General features: G+C 40.2%; 1 protein-coding gene across 1 annotated transcript in view; it reads left to right on the plus strand.

Moving 5' to 3' along the window:
• The window catches only part of PRKCA (protein kinase C alpha), a 113,296-nt gene that overhangs the window by 39,726 nt on the left and 54,062 nt on the right, over positions 1-19,508 (plus strand). Inside the window, exon 3 of the mRNA XM_042832837.1 lies at positions 6,167-6,249. Coding sequence (XP_042688771.1) covers positions 6,167-6,249 — 83 coding nt within the window. The remainder of the gene's footprint in view (positions 1-6,166; positions 6,250-19,508) is intronic.

Raw genomic sequence — 19,508 nt, forward strand, 5'->3', positions numbered from 1 at the left:
TTAAAGGCAGGTGTTTGAACTACAGTGGTTTTGAACTACGGAAGTGATAGAAGAAGCCTGGCATAGCGGGTCATCTTTTTTGCCATTGTGAGTTCTTGAGATAGTTATTTCGGTTCTGGCTTTGATAGGTGGCTTCTGGATTATTATTCATTTATAAAATGGGGCGCCTCGAAGGAGTAGGATTAATAGCTTTGTGAAATTTTAGCAAGAACTTTCCACAGGAATGGTGATGTCTGTCTTAAAAAGTTCAAAAAAAAGAACACAGTTAACAATGAATTGAAGCAGTTTTCTGTGACATACTTGGAAATTAATATCTTCTAATTCTTTTGTTTTGCAAGCATGGCAGCGTAAAAATAATATAATGTACCTTGTTTTCCTTGTAACTGAAGGTAGAAATGTCAAATCTAGAAGGTGTGGTACGTGAGGTATTTTGCTATATCCCAACTGTTTTAAAAATGCTGCCCACACAGCTGCTGGAATATATTCATGTCTTTCTCCCCGGGCACTACCAGGTCTGCTGAATTCATTGCTGGAGATGAAAATACATATGCAGCTTCAGCCAGGCATGCAGCCAGTATTTGCACACTGCTGTAGATCTTGCAAAGCCAGCTTACTGGCAGCATCCAACTGTTTTGTTCTTAGTGTAAAGGAGTTAATGACCTGAGTAGTTAAGACTGTCCAGGCGATCTGCGTAATCCTTTCCCACAAATAAGATATTGTTGCAACTATTACTTTCTCTTTTTTTTTTTTCTTTTTTCTACTTTGTAGCAGATTTTATTTCTGTCCTCCCTCCTGTTTATTTAGCCTAGTTGAACTTGACCAAATTGACAAAGAAAAACTATGGAGCAAAGTCAGACATTTGAATGACCTCAGGTTGGACTGCATGACCTCCAGAGGTCCCCTCCAGCCCCTGTACGCTGTGTACAATTCAGTGTAGCTGAGGATATGCATCCAGTTACTGCCTGGCAGACTCTGGGAGTTCAGAGTGAGGAATCAGCCCTAAGTTTGTCTGTGTTGTCATCTTGTAGCTCACATGCTTTGACTTCAAGGTAAGTTTCTGCTGCTGCTTGGAGCAGGTAGATTGAGGACTGCAGAAACTGCAATGAAGATAAAGGTAACCCGTTAGACAAGCAAGGTATAGCTCTCCATAGGTGAGCACTTTAAGGTGCTGTGTGACCTCATGCTGTTATAAAAGAGCTTTAAGAAGCTTAAGAAGAGGATAAGGAGTCGAGGGAGAGGGCTGTTTTCCTTGTGAGCCATGTTATCCCAGAGCAGACTGTATTGCACTGGACTGGGGGCAATTTTAGGGAGAAGGGAATTTTAAGTGACAAGGGGAGAGTTTGCATGTATCAGGTTTAAGCCCTAGCTCGGGTTCTCTCTTGAGGTAGCCTTCTCCTGTACGTGGGGTGAAACATTGGCAGGAAAAGTAGCTGATGTGTTACAAACTGCACGTGTTGAAAAAGTTAGGGCGAAGCAATGTGTAAAATGCCCTGTGGATTCATGTCCATTACATTCAGAGGTTGCACTTCTTCTGACTTGTGTCTTCGATATATAATAGAACCCTCATTTGTATTAAATACAGTGAAAACGGTGGATTTTTTGTAGAAGTCATAACCATAGCATCATATTCAGAGCAGGAGGAAGAGAAAATCCTATTTAATTGTTACACTTTATGCTCGAGATATACTCCCTATTCCTGAGTTTACTCTATACCTAGTAAATTTATTTAAACAGTAGTGCTTATTTAAAAAAAGAAAAAAGTAATTAATACTGAAATGGCTTGTCTGTTTTAATACACTACTCTATTTCTGTTTAATGTAATTGCTGTATTTAATCTTAGAAGGAGCTAATGCATGCCATGTGACAAATTTGTTCATTGCTCGGTGTCACGCAGAAAGCAAAAGAAGAAGTCAAGCAGTAATATGGGTCCCTTGGGGAAATTCTGTGGCTTCACTGAAAATGCAAAGCATGTAAAATAGCAACATAAAAATTATGAAGTGCTCCATATGACTACCGAGGCCCTTAAAGTTCCCTATTACACTCTGAGACAAATGCAGAGAGTGATTTCATGCTTATTTTAGTTTTATTGTAACTCCTTGGTCTAATTTGGAATCAATTCTTGCTCTGTTAGACAATAAAAGTAAAAGCCAAGAACAAATATTGTTGCACAGAGTAATTTCCGTGTTGCTGCTGATCAGACCTCTTCTTCCATTACCTCTGAGAGAATCGATACTCTACCCTAGAAACAAATTATGTAGGCAAGCACACGTATAGCTGTTGATGTCAGGCAAATAATTGTCATTGCAGTGGAGACAAAGCTTTAAGGTTTGTTTCGAAAGTTAATAGAGGATTTTTATGCTACTTCAGATTTGAAAAAATATGATTCGAGCTGGGAAAATAATCGCGACTGTGGCAGAAATAAGTCAAAGGTTGACAAAGCTCACTGGTTTCTCTGGCAGATCAGTTGAACGTATGTAGAACTGCTTGCTGCCATCGAGTTTTTTAAATTAACTTGCACAGAAAGGGTTTTGTTTTTTTTTTTACTTGTGCTCTCCACACAGCTTCATTTATTTTACTGAAATAAATCTGGGCCATAGCAGAGAGGACCACTTCTACTGGGAAATCTCATCTAGCCCATCAGGGGGTTGTTCTCTCAAAAATGCGAGTAGAACTGTGGTTTTAAATATCTGTTGGATCTTTCTAATTCCAAGCATGTAACATGCATGACTTCTGGCTCAATACATTTACCCCCAGTTCTTGGGAATGCTCGTGTCTGTACAGCTCTCCAGATGCACGGCTAAATGCCGTGTGGGTGACGGGGGCTCAGCGAGAGCTTTTCTCCTTTATAGACCATCTAATAGAGAAGATTGCTTCTGTTATTTATTATTGTAATATTTCATTTCTATCTCACCAGTCTGTGTCATATATAAAAGCTACGAGTAACAGCGTTTTTTAGCAGATAACTCCCATCATGTATTATACTGATAACCTTCACACGTCAGATAATTTAGAAAACAGCTTGAAATTTATGGCACTGCCTTGTAACTAAAAGTGACTGATGGCAATATATATATTTAATAACGACACGCTTTTCTCAGCACTGTGAACTAACAGAAAAGTGTTGGATGGAACGAATTGCCCTCGGTTATACATCATAAATCCCCAAACTGCACAGTGCATCGTCTGCTTGTGTTTGGAGAAGGTGCAGAGTGCTCCTTGCTGTGTAACCGTCAGCCTGGAGATGCTGCTTGCTTTCCAGCAACTACACGTAATGTGTGCCAGCTCCTTCCTGCTTATACTCTTGTTAAAATGTAAAGCAACAAATTTCCTGGCAGCCTCTGCAAAGCGGTGTAATAGAGCTATCATTAGGAGAAGGTGATGAACATAATGGGAGTTCTTAGCAGTGGCAGTAAGCGAAGCGAAGCTATTAGCATCTTTCCATAACAAGTAACGACTGAAAGGTTACTTCTCAGCTTTATTACTAAAAATGTTGTGGTATTTTAAGCAGGTAATATTTTGTTTTCACTTGCCTGTGATTTTCCTTATTACGAACTCTCGAGTAACGTATTGCTTATTGAAATTAAAACTTCGACTAAAATGTGCCCTATTGGCTGAATTGGAAAAATGAAAATTTAGATGTGGGATTGTATGTATGATTCCTGCTAACAAGGGATCTTAGCCCAGTGTTGTTCATTTGCCATTGAATTTATCATTCACCAAGACTTGCTTATCTCTTTTTTTATGTCAAAGTATGTGGTTTTCATTTGAATATTCTCAAAACATGAGACAGTCATACTTTTGAGCTGCTTACTAAATAACTGAGCTCTGTGGAGAAGGGTAACACACAGCATGTACAAATAGGAAATCCAGGAGAAGGAATGGAGGCTTTTGGTGGTGAGGTTTGAGCGCCGAGCCATTAGCAGAGGGTTGAACAGGGAGGGTTAGAAAGTTCTTCTGTATGAAGCTTTAATTAGTGATTGTGTTTGGAGTGTAGTTTGAAGCCCAGTAGGTCGAATGTTGTGTGGCTTGCCTGTGTTGACAGCTGAGTTGGAGTTTTCATTGTGATGTGATTGGCAGAGTTTTTGTGGAAGCCAGAGGCTGCTGTTCAGAGCCATAGGATGGGATGGCAGCAGTGAGTGACAGTGTTTCTCCTACATGTCCTAACACTTATTACATATCAGTGTTAAAAGCAATGACAACACTGCCTCTGTTCCTGAGTAAAGGCAGAGCTGGGCTCGCCAGCCTAAGATCTCAGCTGGTAAGAAAACATCAGTAGTGCAGCTCAGTTCCAGAGGTATTTTTCCATTCCTTTGCGAAGATGATCTTCTATTTTTTCCAAATAGATGATCACTGCTCACAGAAGAAATTATTTAACATTTTTATTTTCTGAAGGACGTAACAGGATTAGTTTTCTTCATGCGATTTGGTCCTGCAAACACAAATCAGGCTATTGTCTTCAAGAGTGGAAAGTTTGGAACCAAAAGTATGATTTGGAAGTGAAACATTTTTCAGCTGCAAGTAATATTAATAGTAATTGCCACTTAGTGGTCTTTCATTTGGTGGAAACAAACTATCAAAATGATAATTGTAGGATTCATTGGGATATAGATTGATTAACAAAGTAGACAAGCAAGTGGGCAGTGAGCATGGAGCCAGAACTGTGGCTCTTATGAAGTCGGCACAGATGAAAACAGGGGAGCAAAGCCCATTTTGCAGCATTTGTCCAAAGAATAAACATATGCCATGTCAGAAATAGAACAGTTGGAGACGATTGCTGCATGGGCCACTGCTGAGAAATAGCTGAAGAAAAATGCGAGGGTGATTAGACTTCTTTGGAGCCAGCCGACGGCCTGAAGGTTGCACAGGAGGCTGGGATGGCACTGTGGTGGCACAAGGGGTTGTACACTGCAGTGACACCAAATGCACCTGATAGCATCTTTCCCACTTCTCTTCATTGGGTGAAAGAACTCCATGCACGTTATGAAGGGGAAGGAAAAGTGAGATTCCACATGAAATCAGCTGTCTTGAAAAACTGTGAGACTGGAACTTGGTTTCCAGTGAAATTGGAAATGCACTGCTTGCAATTCTAAGTCTAAGAAATCCATTTGATATTTTTAAAACTCTCCTTCACGATGTTGTACATTTTTTACTGGAAACAGTCTGAAGTGCTCAGGTAGCACAGTGTATTATCTGTAAAGAAATTGTGTATTACTTCGGACTTTTCATTACAACCTTCTGACTCATTGCAAAACCACCTCATAGTGCAGTGTTTGCATCAGGATGTTCCAAATCTCAACTCTAGATTTTTCAGTTCTGCTGAAATGTGGACTGATGATGATGTACCAGAACCAAGAGTAAAACAAAAAGAGAACCTCTGTAAGGGTGAAAAGCTACAGTGCCTGTTAGTGAAACAAAGCTCGCTCAAGCAAATTGTTCATATGTGCTTTTGGGGATGTGTGTGACCTCTGCTGTGTGACAGCCTATAGGCTCTGTCACATTATATAATTAGATTAGAATAAGCTTTCCTTATATGAAGAAAGTTCTTTCAGATCATTCATAAATTTCTAAATGGGAATTATTCTGTAAGCAGAAGCTAATTTTCTTTTCCCGTTATCTCCTGCCACTCTGTGATATGAGAACACTTTGTTCTCCATGAGAGTCTTCACTTAGAGCTTTGGTTTCTCACAGACATAATTAACTAGCAAAGACACTGGGTTTTCTCAGACATCTTCATCAAAGCATGCAGGAAAACAGATCCCATGCCCAGGGCTGGCTTTCCTTCCAGTTTAACATACCTCATTTATGGCTGCTGTTCTTGCCTGAACACAGAGTGAGTTCCAGCTACAACATGGTTGGGTTCAGGAAAAGCGACTTCATAGTGTTGTTCATTCCTCACTAAACTTTCACACTGTGGGATGTCTTAATCATTGAAAAATTGTCTTTTGATTTTTAAATGTTTTTATTTCCTCAGTAATTGCATAGTTTACTTGATATCTGCCTTTCTTGTGTGTCTGTGTCTAGCATTAGGCTCTACTTTCTTTGAATGACTTACAGGTGAGATGTTTGCCTCCAAGTGTTATCTTGTTTCCTGCATAACTACGTTTGTATCAACAAGAGGAAATCAAACTCATGCCTCTGTAACTGTTGTTTTCCATTTTCTTACCAGTTTGCTGTTTTGTGGTTCATAAGAGATGCCATGAGTTCGTTACCTTCTCTTGTCCTGGAGCTGACAAGGGACCTGACACTGATGTAAGTACATTGCCATTTGATACGCTGTTCTTCTAAGTATTCTTATGTTGTGGCATTCAACTGTGAGAAGATATTACAAACAACATCAATAGGTTCTAAAGGTTGATGTTTATAGTCCTCATTCTGAAGTGAATATTGAAGATTTATGGACTTTAGAGAGCTGGTTTTTTTAAAAAGAAAGTTAACAATGGATGAATGTATGACCAAGATCAATATTCCTCAGAATGTGACAACAGAATGTGAGGTGTTTACCCAAGCATGAAGCATGAAGTCAGCATTTTATTTTTGTTTGCTTTGTTTTGTATGCATTTAATACTAACAACGCCCATGAAAGGCTGAGGGTTTTTCTGAGCTTGTTTGTGTACCCAACATATCTCAGGGTATAACTTCAGAGTTGACTCTGCTCCTCGTCCTCTGTACACACAAGGATCTGCAGCTCTAAGTACGTGCCATGGATGAGACGGATGATGATCCAACCTAATCTCGAGCCAGCAGGCTTATCTGAAATAGGTTATCTGAAACTTATATTATTATATTCATGCTTGAGCTGGTCAGGACACCCGTCAGGATGCACCCGTTCCGTCTTCCCTGTCAATGCATGCATCTACAAGCAGTATTTTTGGTCAACAATCAAACTTTCAACACATCTGCCTATATGGTGAGACGTATCTACAAGAATTTTGTGTCACCCCAGTGAAATAATAAACTGTTTGTTCACATAAAAATAACATTTATTTGGGATTTCTAAATTCCACTTTACAGTGAAGTAATTTAACATCTGCTTATGAGAACAATGCATTCCAAGTGTTCTTTGTCTAAATGGCTCTGTTTTGTCTCTTGTAACGTATTCATGCTCTAGATTGTAGGCTATTATCTCCTCTGATGAAACACACCAGAAGACTTTTCTTACTAAGTTTTAATGAGCTTCTCATGAATGGTTTTAATATGCTAGACATGAGATCAGTGAATAATGAGCAGAAGCTGCAAGGGGTTTTGGAAAGTTTTCTTATTTTTTAGCTGAAGTTCAGGGCTTAAGTACAGTAGCTGAAGTTTCAGTCTGAAACTGAAAAGTATTTTAAAGACAGTTTGTTTGTTAAACATTTCACATAATGCAAATTTAGGCACATAAGACATGCTTATCATTGTGGCAGCAGGCTGAGGTTGCTGGCAGAAACACTGCTGCCCTCAGCACCCACTTCTTCTCTTTGTAACCTTCCCCTGCCCTCTTTCCACTCTCTGAGATCCTGACCTGCTCATCAATTTGCTGGTGTAACCCAGAGATATTGCCTCCTTCAAAAGCAGATGCGTGCACTAACTTCAGAGCAGCATGACACATTGGAGCAATGCGTCAGGCTGGCAGTTAAGCTTGGACAATTTCTGTGGACCATTTTTTATCTGTTGCTCAGCTCTCAGCATTTATTATATTCAGTTTATAAAGTTAGAGGAATAGCTTCAGTCCTGAATCCTTCATACGTGGTAGATGAGCGAGAAGCAGTGAAGCACTCCATGTTTGCACTACAGACTGTTTCTTTCATGTAAGATGCTGCTTGTTTAACTGTTCTACCCTTAATGACAGGTCCACAAGCACATCCTAAACTTTGGAGTATGATGTCACAAAATAGATATGCTAAATTGAAGTGTTGAAAATAAATGGTGAAATGTTGAAGTGATTACCACAGGATCTTTGTTTAGGAGTTCCAAATGCATATATATTTTTAAGACATCATGTATTTCTTCATAGCTTCTATTATTACTACTTTGGCAATAGTGGAAGAAGCTCAACAATGCTCTAAATATCACTGCTAAAAATATCTTCCTATATTTTGCTCAGGTGAGGAAATTTCCACTTTTTTGCAGTAAGACATTGCTTTGGAAATGTGCGGGGTTTTTTTCTTTGTCAAGTGATAGACATTTGTTATGAGTTTTTGTGTCACAAAACTCTGTGTGATGTTCCTAGTAAGAGCAGCAAGGAGCCAGCAGGTCAGGATCAAAGGACAGTGTGGGCTGCTAACGAACTGCTTGGAATATGCTCTGCACTTCCAAGGGAGAATTATTCTGCTTCCAGTAACAGTTATAAACTGTCTTGCACGGCACTGCTCACATAAATCAAGCAATTCTCACAAACGCTTCACTGGAGTAATTATCAGTACCATTTATTTCACTTAATAAAGAGAACCTGAAGTCTGGCAGCCACAGAGACACCTCTCAACCAGGGGCTGCAGAATGTCGATGTATGGAACATTTCCCACTGTGATACAAAAGTGCTTTTTGCAGCCAAAGGAGGCAATGCTTGCAGGTGTGTTTCCACACATCCCGCTGAGGTCCGGGTATCTAGGACACGATGTAAGCATTTATTTATAGGTTTGTCTCGAGGCGAGGTAGTATGGCACTTACACTGCATGCCTCGGGGGATGGTGAGGGCTTCTGAGCAGCAAAGTTCATTAGTCACTTAGGGAGACTCCAAAGAGGGGAAACCCTTAGTTTTTCTAGTCATCTTTCTGGCTTCCATGGGAGGATTGAAGGACGAGATCTGAGCAGATCTTGAAAATAATGGGTTTTTTTGAATGAGGGAATTAGAACACTTCCATAATAAATCACATGCAAAGCCATTTCCAATTGCAGAGGAACTGTGAGCAGTTCTGTGGCTGCTGCAGTGCCCTGCGAGGAGAGGAAGCTCCTCACTCTCAGTCATTTCCCCAAACGGATCAAACAGCTGCAGCAAAACTTAGTTTAATATCAGGCAATTCAGAAAACAAAAAGGGTTTTCACACCTTCGCCGACCTTTTCTTATTTCCTAGCCCTTCTTAAGCTCCATGTAGCTGCGTGTTTTGTAGTAAACTTTGACTGTGTGGCTGTATAGAAGTCCTGTGACCTGCATCACGCTAAAATAGTGGTGTACAAATATTGTCTCCGTGTGTAACATTATTATTTGCTGCAATACTCCACTGCTGTAACAGAGAAAATAAGTTATTATTATTTATCTATTATTTTTTATTATTACTTTTGAATGCCTTAGCAAAGAGGTATGCAGGAGATAGGGAAGCCTAAAATCACCCTCTTTTTCTGCTTTATTCATGTTGAAACATCGGGTTGCAGGATCTGGTTTTGTGCCAAAAAGAAATATTAGTGATGAATAAAGTGGTCACCTTGATGGCTGCTGCTGGAATGATGATGTCTGGGGAACAAAACTGCATTTCAGTTGAAACAACAAGAATTCAGGCAATCCAAAATCGTTGTGTTTCTGTAGTACACTTACTGTTTAAAATATTATTTAAATAGATTCAACCCCACTCCCTGGAGGTGAAGAGCAGGTTGGATGGAGCCCTGGGCAGCCTGGTCTAGTACCAGATCTGGAGGTTGGTGGCCCTGGATCCTTGGGATTCCTTCCAACACAAGCCATTCTATGATTCTGTGATTCTATGATCAACTTTTTAAACGAGCCTTTAAAACAACGTGGATTGCACAGGAACTCAGACATCACAGTCTCTGCATGGGCACTGCTCTCCTTTCAGACTTGGAAGGTTTATAACCTAAATAAATAAATAAATAGAAATTGAAAAGTAAAAAAAAAAAAACGGGGTGGGAGGCAAACAACTGTGTGGTCAAGAGAGATTGAATCTGACTTTCCTACTCAGAATTGCAGTGAATTCTTAATATTTAAGCACTCAGAATAGAATGAATTGATAAGATTTTGATTACACAAAATGAAACAGCAAAGCCATCCCATTTCATTTGCCAGGGTGTCTGACCTTGTGTCTGCTGAAGGTGACATATATGGGAAAGATGGTAAAGTGGATAAGCCTCTTGATATTGAAATGATTTGTGAGATTTATTGTATTAAGCACATTTGGGGAAAAAAAAAAAAAGCATTCTAAATTTGCACTGAGGTTGCATGGGATGCTGCAGTAGCTGAATATTTTCCATAGTGGCTTGGACAATTCAATGAAATGAGAAAAATAATTATTGAGAAGGGAAAGAAGCAGTGAGAGCTGATGGTGAAGGTGCCAGCAGGAGAACAGGAGCCAGGCTCCTGCTGGGGCACGGTGTGGGTGCTGGCCAGCAGTGCGCACCAGCACGGAGGTGACGAGTGCTGAGGAAGGATAAGTTGCAAGGGATTGTTCTGATTTTTGGTGAGATGCATTGTATAGAACTGTGCAGCTGTACTGGAGGGGGATTTAGAAAGGAATGGAAATGCTAAGGGTCTTTGACTGCTTTCCATGACTGTTAAGTTCTAAGCAGGGATCATATGGGCTGGAGTTTGGCACTGGGCTTGGAACAGTGCTCCTGGACCTCCTGGTTGGCTTTGATGGCTTTATATATGCCTTTATATCTGCAGGAAGCATGCATATATATTCATGCTAGCAGGCAGGTTTCAGAATATTTCCAGGGTTGGGTTTGGGGTTTCTTTGGAAATATTTTCAGATTTCAGAGTGAAAGAAGATGGTTGCTTTACCGGTCTTTACTGGGAATTCAAAACAGAACAAAATAGAATGACAACAAAAAAGCAGCTGGAAGCTCAGCATTAAGACTTACCCAAGAACCCAGTTCAAAAGGGATTTTAATCAGAAAGCTCTGCAGCCCTTCTCCCAGGGATAATGAAAAGTGCTTTGCCTTTAACCATTCAGTTGTTGGACATCGTGAGGGACACAAGCAGCAAACACACGTCACTGGTTAATATTATAGACAACAAGATTTTTGTTCTCACTGATCTGAGTTTTGGGTGATAGGCAATCCTATACCAGAAATATTTTCTTGGTAATTAAAATAAAAATCTGCTCACTTTATCACAGAAGATACACAAAGGCAGGCGAGTCTGGCAAACAGCAAAGTTTCCTGCCTGCCAGAATAGCAAAAATATACTCCTAAAGGCAAGCTCTTGTTAATGATGAGACTCTGAAGCAGGTCTGATGCAATAAATTTTTGAATCTTTCATTGTACACTTGAAAAAAAGAAAATATAGAAACTCCTTTAAAATCATTTAAAATACCAACTTAGTATGGTTTTGCTTTGTTGTTGTTGTTGTTATTAGAATTACTAATCAGAATAACTTTGTTTACAGCAGATACGGTAGATATTGTTTTTATAAAGCAATTACAGTGCAAGCATAACTTTTGTCAAAATGGTATTCTGTATTTATTCCTACTCCCTTTTCCTACAAAGCCAGTCCGAGGGACAAAAAAAATCAACATTACACTCAATGCAGCAAGTAGTTTAAAATGTTTTGGTCCAAAAAGAATACTTCTATTACAAGACCAAACGCTTGGTTTCTTGTGAGCGCTCTGAATTCTGAATCTCTGCAGAGTACTGGAAGTACTTCATAGAGAAATAGGTGTGCCATGAAGGTATTACTTATGGTTTTGACCTGACAGACATAGAAATTAACTATAGGGAAGACTTGGCTATCAAAAATGTAATTTTTAATCATTGAATGATGATTTTGACATGCAGGTATTTGAATACACTGACTGAAATTTTAGTTCAAGCAGGACCAGCCCTGAGGTAAGACTTTGAATAGCTGAGAGAGAAATTCAAAAGAGAAACATCTGAAGAAAAACACTGTGTGCATTGTGTGAATATCCTGCATGTGCTCAGCCTGCACTGGGGCTGCAGTGGGTGGGTTCACAACCCTTGCCTACTTCCAAACCCTTCCTTCTGCTCTGCCAAGATAGCCCTTGGGTTGACTTTCTCAAAAGAGAAAAGAGCTCTTGAAAAGAACAGCACAAATCTTTTGCTTCCTTTTCGTGGAGGGTGACCTCCCTCCCGTGCCAGCTGAGCCCCATTCACTGGGGCTTCCATCCCAACCCATCCGTTCTCAGAGCTCGTGCCTGAGGCCCTGCACAGGCGCAGTCAGTATAACACAGATGATCCTCAGAAGAGTTAATAACCAAGGAGAGTACTGCTGAGAGATGGGAAATTTGTATAAATGACGGACCTAAAAATATCAGCAATTTTCATAAGAAGTAAGCATCTGAGAACAATTATTAGGCAGTGATATTATAGAAGGAGAACTCTCAGCAAAGTTATTCCCAGTAGTAAAAAAAACTCGTTGATAGGGCTGCAGTTTTAACGGCAGTAAGAACAACTGATGAAGCAATCTGCTGGGCACTGGTGTACAATCAGAACTTGTAATTCCCAACGCTGAAGCTGACATTATTCCAACAGCCCGTATTGTTACAGTTGTCGGGTTAAATTTAATATAGTTATTTCTTTGTCATCTTACAGCCACCATTTCCAAAAGTTTGTTGTGTCAATCTTTAAGCTGTGCATAAATAGAACGATGTGATATTGGGATGCAGAGGGGGAAGAAAGCTTAGGACTTACTGATCGTTTTTTCTCACATGAGAAGGCATGTAAAATGTAACCCAGGCATCTCTATTGGGTTCCACCTCCACAATCATGTGTTAGAAAGAAGTCTGATTATGGCATCCTGAATTTATCAGCTGGAGGGATGGCACACGGGCACTGAGCACAGAGATTTTGCAGAATGCAAAACACTTTTAGCAATGTCTGTTTGTGAGGTGGCAGTTCTTGCACCAAAATTAGATGAAATCTTAATTTGGACTAAAACGAGTGGGCTACTTTTGTAAAGCTCTGTAGGTCCCATATGCCACAAATAATTCTGGGATGTGTCACCAGGGAGCATACCTATCTTTGTAAATTGTTGGTAGCTGTTTCCTTGGGCTGCTGGCAGAAATGTGCTTCTAATTACTGAGTTAACTGACAGGGGCTTTGTTTCTGAGTATAAATCAAACTCTGGGTTGGGGGAACAAGAAGCACTTGTAGAAGAAAGCAGGTTATTTCATCCTTGAGTTCTGCCCGTGGAGCAGAGGGAAGAGAAGAGGGGAAGGACAAAAGGAGCTGGGGATGGACCTGCCTAGCAGGAGGGGATCCTGCTGGCTGAGCTCTGTGTGTTGGTCTGGCCCTGGCAGAGCCTTTTGGGGGCTTCACATAAACACATTCCATTTGGTTATTGGGCTTTTGTCATCTGGTTTGCTTCCTCTTCATTTCAGCTGTCCATTACCAAGGTAACATCCAAACAGTTTACAGATTTTCTTTAGGTTTTGGAAGAGATCAGAGTGCAGTGAAACAGGCGGTGGTAGCGGGGAACACGTATTCCATGGAATTGCTGTTGGGAAATACTTTCTTATGTTTATAATTGGTCAGATTTCCATAACCCAGTGAGAGTTGATGCCAGCAGGGTTTAGGCTGACAGCGTGTTACCTGCACTGAAGGACGTCATCCTTCCCCTTCCACTGAAGCTGTTCTCCCAATCACAGTCCCTTCCATAATTTGATTTCAGCTATTCCCTTGCAGATAAACATTGGTGTGACCCATGTGATTAATGAAACTTAATCCTTAGAGCACAGGCTGAGCTCACAAAGTAAAGGCAAAAGCGTGTAATACGTTCTGCTAATGAGAACTTAATAGGTACAAGGGTCAGAGACTGAGTTTTTCTTTCCTCTTTTTGTCCCCACGAGGAGGGTACTTGCTGAACTGAGGCATGAAAGAAATTTCTCTGTGTTGGGGAAACCGTTGTAATCTGTAACAAAGCTACTTTCAGGTCTGTTTCTATGGAAACTGTAGCATCAGACCAGCAAAGAATGGATCAGAAAGTAGATAAAAGCCTCTATAAAAATAGTTACAAAAAGCGTATGCAAAGCTTTGGCTACTTTTGTTTCTGCTTCTCAAGAAAAAAAAGCAATAACCCCACAAAACCTGGAATTTATTGAAATCTGGTTATTGTGGTCAGTACCGGAGGATGAACAGAATGATGGCAATCTGAACCCCACAGTCCTAGCACACAACTGGAAGAAGACCTGGCTGTTTGCCTTATTAATAGCTGTATTAAATCCTTCCTTAGTTCAAATCCAATTTTATTTTTCAAGGTCTGTATTAGTACCTACGGATTGACCTACTTAGGATCAATGAGTCATGTTCTATTGTTTGGTCTGGAAGCCCAAAATCCCATTCCTCACCACTGTTAATGGCGTTGCTTTTCAAAACCATTAAAAAAGGTTTTCACTTTACTTAATTAAAATAAGAATTTTAACAAGCAGGGACTGTAGGTAGTAGCCTTCAGAGTTTGTTCATGTTACCATGTTGACTTTGTTCTCAATCTTGAGCTTAAATGAAGTCAGTAGTAAAGTACAATTTTCAGTACTTCTTCATGACAAAAGAGCACTTCTACACATATGAATGCTAATTAATATAAAAGAGGAAATAAGAATTAACCAAGAAAAGGTGGAAACATTGAATATGGAAGGTTTGAAGTTGGGGAAGTTGCTGGGTAAACAGCAGCGAGTCAGCAGCTCTGGTTTGGTTTGGGCAAACGGAAAGTGATAATGGCTGCGTGTCTCTGGCTGCCACTGCTGACAAGTTGGGAGCCCCGAGGGCTCTGCCCTCTAAAAGAAATCACTTTAATGGAAGAAACAGTAGAAATTCAAACAGTCCTGTAACTGTTAGGAGATATGTACAATCCCTCAGTTTTAACATCTGTCACTTGTGTCTTCGTGCGCCAAGAGCATGATTGAACCATTCACGAAGACAAAAAGAGCTGTGCAATCAACAGACTTTGTTCAATATTCCCACACAGAGGGGATTTGCAATAAATAATATGAAAGACTTCAGTCAAACGCAAATGGCGTTATATTTAATGCGCCCAATTTAGAAACATGCTGCTCAGAGGTAAAATTAAGCAAAACAGAAATACACACTTTTTTTTTTTTTTAAATTTGCTGGAAGGACGTTATGCAATAGAAAGGGCAGAAAATGTTCTATTCTACCATTCCATACTAATCCTTTGCTCTGATGTGAGAAGGTACAGCTGTTTACTGATCTTACCAGCTCAAATCAAATCAGAGTGTTTCCCAGTGCTTTGTGTTTCGCTGTAATGAAGCCTTTAGGTCAAACGAGGAGAATGGTGCTGCACCAGGACTTAGACCTCAACGGGCACCGGATCTACGAGTTACTCTGTACACCTAAATGCAGTCACTATAATGACATAATAGCCCAAAAGTAGCTGCTGTAATCAAAGTTTATTTTCTAAAATGAATGAGAGACAAGTGCTTTTTTTCCCTTGTTAGCGTTGAACAGCACTTTGTTTTGATCTCTCTGCTCCTGCCAGAGCGCAGCCCATTCCCTCAGGTTCATTACCGCTTGTGTTGCCAATACTGTTGGGATCTCTCCAAGACTTTGGGTCATTTGTCATTGCAATAATAGACCAACGCATCTTAATCGATACAGGCTTCCAAAAATTAAACATTTCCTTCAGCAGAGGTTCAAAATGACCACATTTAAAAATAAAGTACTGCTTTAATACATGGATTATTGGTCTTCTCAGAATATCACAGATGAGGAAACCTCTGACGGTATTTTCTGAACGAAAACCTCTTGGCAAAATCTTCCCTATTCTAAAGAGGACGTGAAATTCCTCATGCACACAGATGGGGTGTATGCACACAGATGCTGTTCCCTGTATGTGCCCAGTGATATTTGCATTCACCATTGGAGTCAGCAGGAGCTGCATGAAGACACTCTGAGCCTTTGAAAATTAGGCTGATAAATCATGACACCAAATCCAGGAGTGTGTGTTACACACTGCTTAAAATATCCACTAAGGTGCATGCTGTTTGCACTGGCTTTTGCTTATGCAATTGCATGTCAATTTGTGCATAAACATGAGGTACCTAATGATAAATAGTGATATGCTCTCTGTACGTTTAAAAAGCATTACAGTTGTGCTGATATGTGGATGCAAAAAGCTCAGCACTGCAAGTAGGTTAGGCAAACTTCATACTTGAGAATTTCAAAAAAGGAGAGGAGGAGACAGTCTTAAAACTGGGGTTCTCTGATGTCCAAATCCTTCTGCAAAATCATGCCAGTTCAGCCAGCTAAAAAAAAAAAATTATAAATAAATCTGCTAATGTTATTCAGACTTCAAAGATAACAACTTAAAAGTGAAGTCTGTCAATAAAGGGAGAAAACTAATAGGTTAGAATTAAAAAGAAAAATAAAGGAAAAATCGGATTAGGTCTTTGCTAATGATGTTCCATAATTAGATATCCTTAATGGATGGGTTGAATAATATATTTGACTGTAACTTTAGTTTGTGGTAGACTACTATGCCTGATTGCATTATGTCTGCAAAGAAAGCAGCAGCATTGCTTTTGCAGTAACTTCATTCTTCTCAAAGTGCTCTCGTTTCTAAACTGATGAGAGGTCTCTCCATCTCCTTGTGCAGTGCTCCCTTGTTCCCTGCTTTCTCATGACGCCGATCCTTTGATGGAAAAGGATCCTGCTCCCACCTTCTCATCTGTGCAGCATCTTCTTTGGCCTCACATATTTTCAAGTTTTCTCTGCTGTCTAATGACTTATCCCTGACTGGCATCCCGTATGTTGTGATGTTCTTTATCTGCAGCCTAATTAAAGTAAAATATACACTGTCTGTGTCTGATTCAATTAAAAGGAATTGGACAGACTGGCCTCAGTGCTCTTCAAAGCGTTTCACTGGGCTGTCCTGTCCCTGCAGGATGACTTGTCATCTCTTGAGACAGAATCTTCTTGAAGAAAGATGGAACAAAATGCCAGGCTGCATAACTAAAATTAGATCAAGATGTGTGTCTTTCTGCTCTAAGTTATTTGGTTCACTTTCTGTAATACCTTCTGCAGCCAAACTTGATTCCCTCCCTTTCCATGAAGAAAGTGTCTTTTCATTCTGCTGTTCACTTGATGTTGATGAGTGGTATTTTCCTTAAGTTCACTGTAGTGCCCTTTTGCTATCTGTGGTTAATTGATCATGCTTAAAAGACAGTAATTTATCCTTTTTTTACTCTCTCAAGCCCTTACTCTCCTCTTGTGTTACACACCTGACCAAGAGGTCATCTTTAATAGAAACCCACTGTTTCCCCCTACAGACGGTGTTCTGTGTCTTGCTGGAAGTTGTCTCTGCAGAAGGTGGTGCCATTGGGTCCCCATTAACCAGCTGCCAGTAGTTCGGAGCATTCAGCCACCCTTCTTCAGCTGAAACCATTTCATCCTGCTCATTTTTCATGTTTTTAGTGGCCAACAAAGTTTGTTGCAGCCTTCCTTTGAAGCGTGGTACAGGTGCACATAGTGAGAATGGATTTATTGAGGTTCTGTTGATAGTTAATGCAGGAGAGCAAGGTGAAAAAACAACAAACAAGCAAATGGGAAAAGGCAGTGACACGCACAGCCGTATTCTCATTCTGCAGTCTCATTTATAGTCAACAGCTATCCAGCAGACTTGAAATGTGATTGGTCTTGAAGCAAAAAAGTGCTTTAACAGCATGGCTGAAGGCAGAGCTCCTTGTGAACTTCACTTCCTTGCGTTGCCTGGCTTTCCTATGGGATATTTCCCTGTGCTGGCTGTGGTTGAGCCTGCTGCATCCAGAAAATGCTCTGCGGTTGCATCCAGAGACGCTGTAACTACGCAGAAGTATTCCCCAATTTTCTTTAGAGGGTATTTAATCATCTTTTAAAACAAATTGAATTATTCTGTGGAAAAGCAAATCTTTTATTTGCTTATGATATCATAGAATGACAGAGAGAACAAATGGGAATTTTTGCTGGCAGTTTGGGTGACTCAGTGAGGGCTGATGGAGAATCTGTTAAGTGCTTCAAATTGAAGTTTGAGATTTAGCTACAAAATTCATCATCCCACCATAAAGAGGAAAATTTAGTTGCATTGTCAGTGCATAAGATGAAAATTTACTAAAGCTAGATGAGGAAATTCAATCTGAATTCTTTAAGAACCTGGAAACTATCAGCCAGCCAATAATGAGGCAGCAAACGGAGAAGCCGACCCTTCGTATTAGCACAGCTTTTGGTGAGCTCTCTGCAAGCTTCTTACTGCTGCCTTTGTGTTTTCCAATTTCAGACTGATTTTATCAGAAAGCAGTGTATGGCATGTCAGGACGTGTTGTCCATCCTGCACCTCAGTCCTTGTGGCTTAATTCCCTGCTCTACCAATTAATTCATCCCACCACTTCTCTCCTGGCTATTTCCCCACCTCTTTATAAGGACAGAGATTTTCCTTCTCGAGGAGGGAGAAGTGAAGACAGGGAGAAAAATTTTCTAATCAAGAATAAATGGAATCTCTTCCTTAATAAGGGCTCCATTTGGGTTATTACAGTGAGATATTTCAGGCGTTCATTTTAAGGCCATCTGAGAAGATTGTAGCTTTGAAAGATACTGAATATTTAAAACGAGTGTTCTAAGATGTTCTGAATTCTCGAGGGGCAGATTAATAACTTCAAGCTAAAATATTTCAAAATAAGAAAGTTATATCCCAGCGAGTTTTTTGCATGCTTAAAATAACCCAGCTGTGAAACTGGAAGTATGTGGTACCAAGTGTTCTTTGTTCAGGGTTTAAAAATAATTCAAAACCCCAGAGATCTGGAAGCAGATGTCTTTGCTTCAGAAGGCCCCAACAATGGGAGTATCTCACTCTCAGCATGCTGATTTCCTATTCACACGGACCCCATTTATGCACAGCAAAGTTTCTTTTTCCAGGGCTTCACAGAAATAGGAGCTGCTTTGGTTTAGTTTTTGTTGCACAGCGTGTGCTTGGGTTGATTGCTGTTCCGTCTGATTCCAAGATGGACCACAGGGAGCTCAGCCTGAATGCCAGCAGGGTGTCCCCAGGCTTCCAACCACAGGCTGGCTCCTGCCTGGCCCCATCTCACGTGCTGGGCTCAGCACATGCGTTAAGCTGGGAAGCAGCAATGAGCAGTGAGCATCTCCCACGGGCTTCTCTCATTTGATCTTTGTTCCTGGCCGGATTTCTTCTCTAACGATCCTGCTGCCTTCAGCGGCTCCATACAGATGCTCCCCTCTTTGAACTGAAGTCACATTTTTAATAGGTTGCCATTTTAACCCACAGTTCTCAGGATAAATTACCACTTTGTTGGATTGTCTGCTTGTTCTGGATTGTTTATTTCATAACGCTGTGGGCAGGACAACCAACCCAGTAGTATGTGAACATAATTATATGTTTTAGCAATAAAAGCTGTAGGTAAAGATTTAACACGAAATGCTTCTTTGACAATACAATAATTAATATTTCTTGTGTTTTTCTTCTGTAGCTTTTCATTGTTCATTTTTTAGCCTGCAGTTTGCACCTCTATCAATGCATATATATTCTTCTCCACAGCGGAGCTCTTTTAAACACAGAATCTCAGTAAAGAAACATTCCATGTTCTTATTTCAGACATTATTTCACTCTGTGTATTCAGCACTTC

This window comes from Centrocercus urophasianus, unplaced genomic scaffold, assembly GCF_019232065.1.
Source record: "Centrocercus urophasianus isolate 14NV4802_14NV808 unplaced genomic scaffold, USGS_Curo_1.0 seq_40, whole genome shotgun sequence".
In the NCBI taxonomy this organism is placed as follows: domain Eukaryota; kingdom Metazoa; phylum Chordata; class Aves; order Galliformes; family Phasianidae; genus Centrocercus; species Centrocercus urophasianus.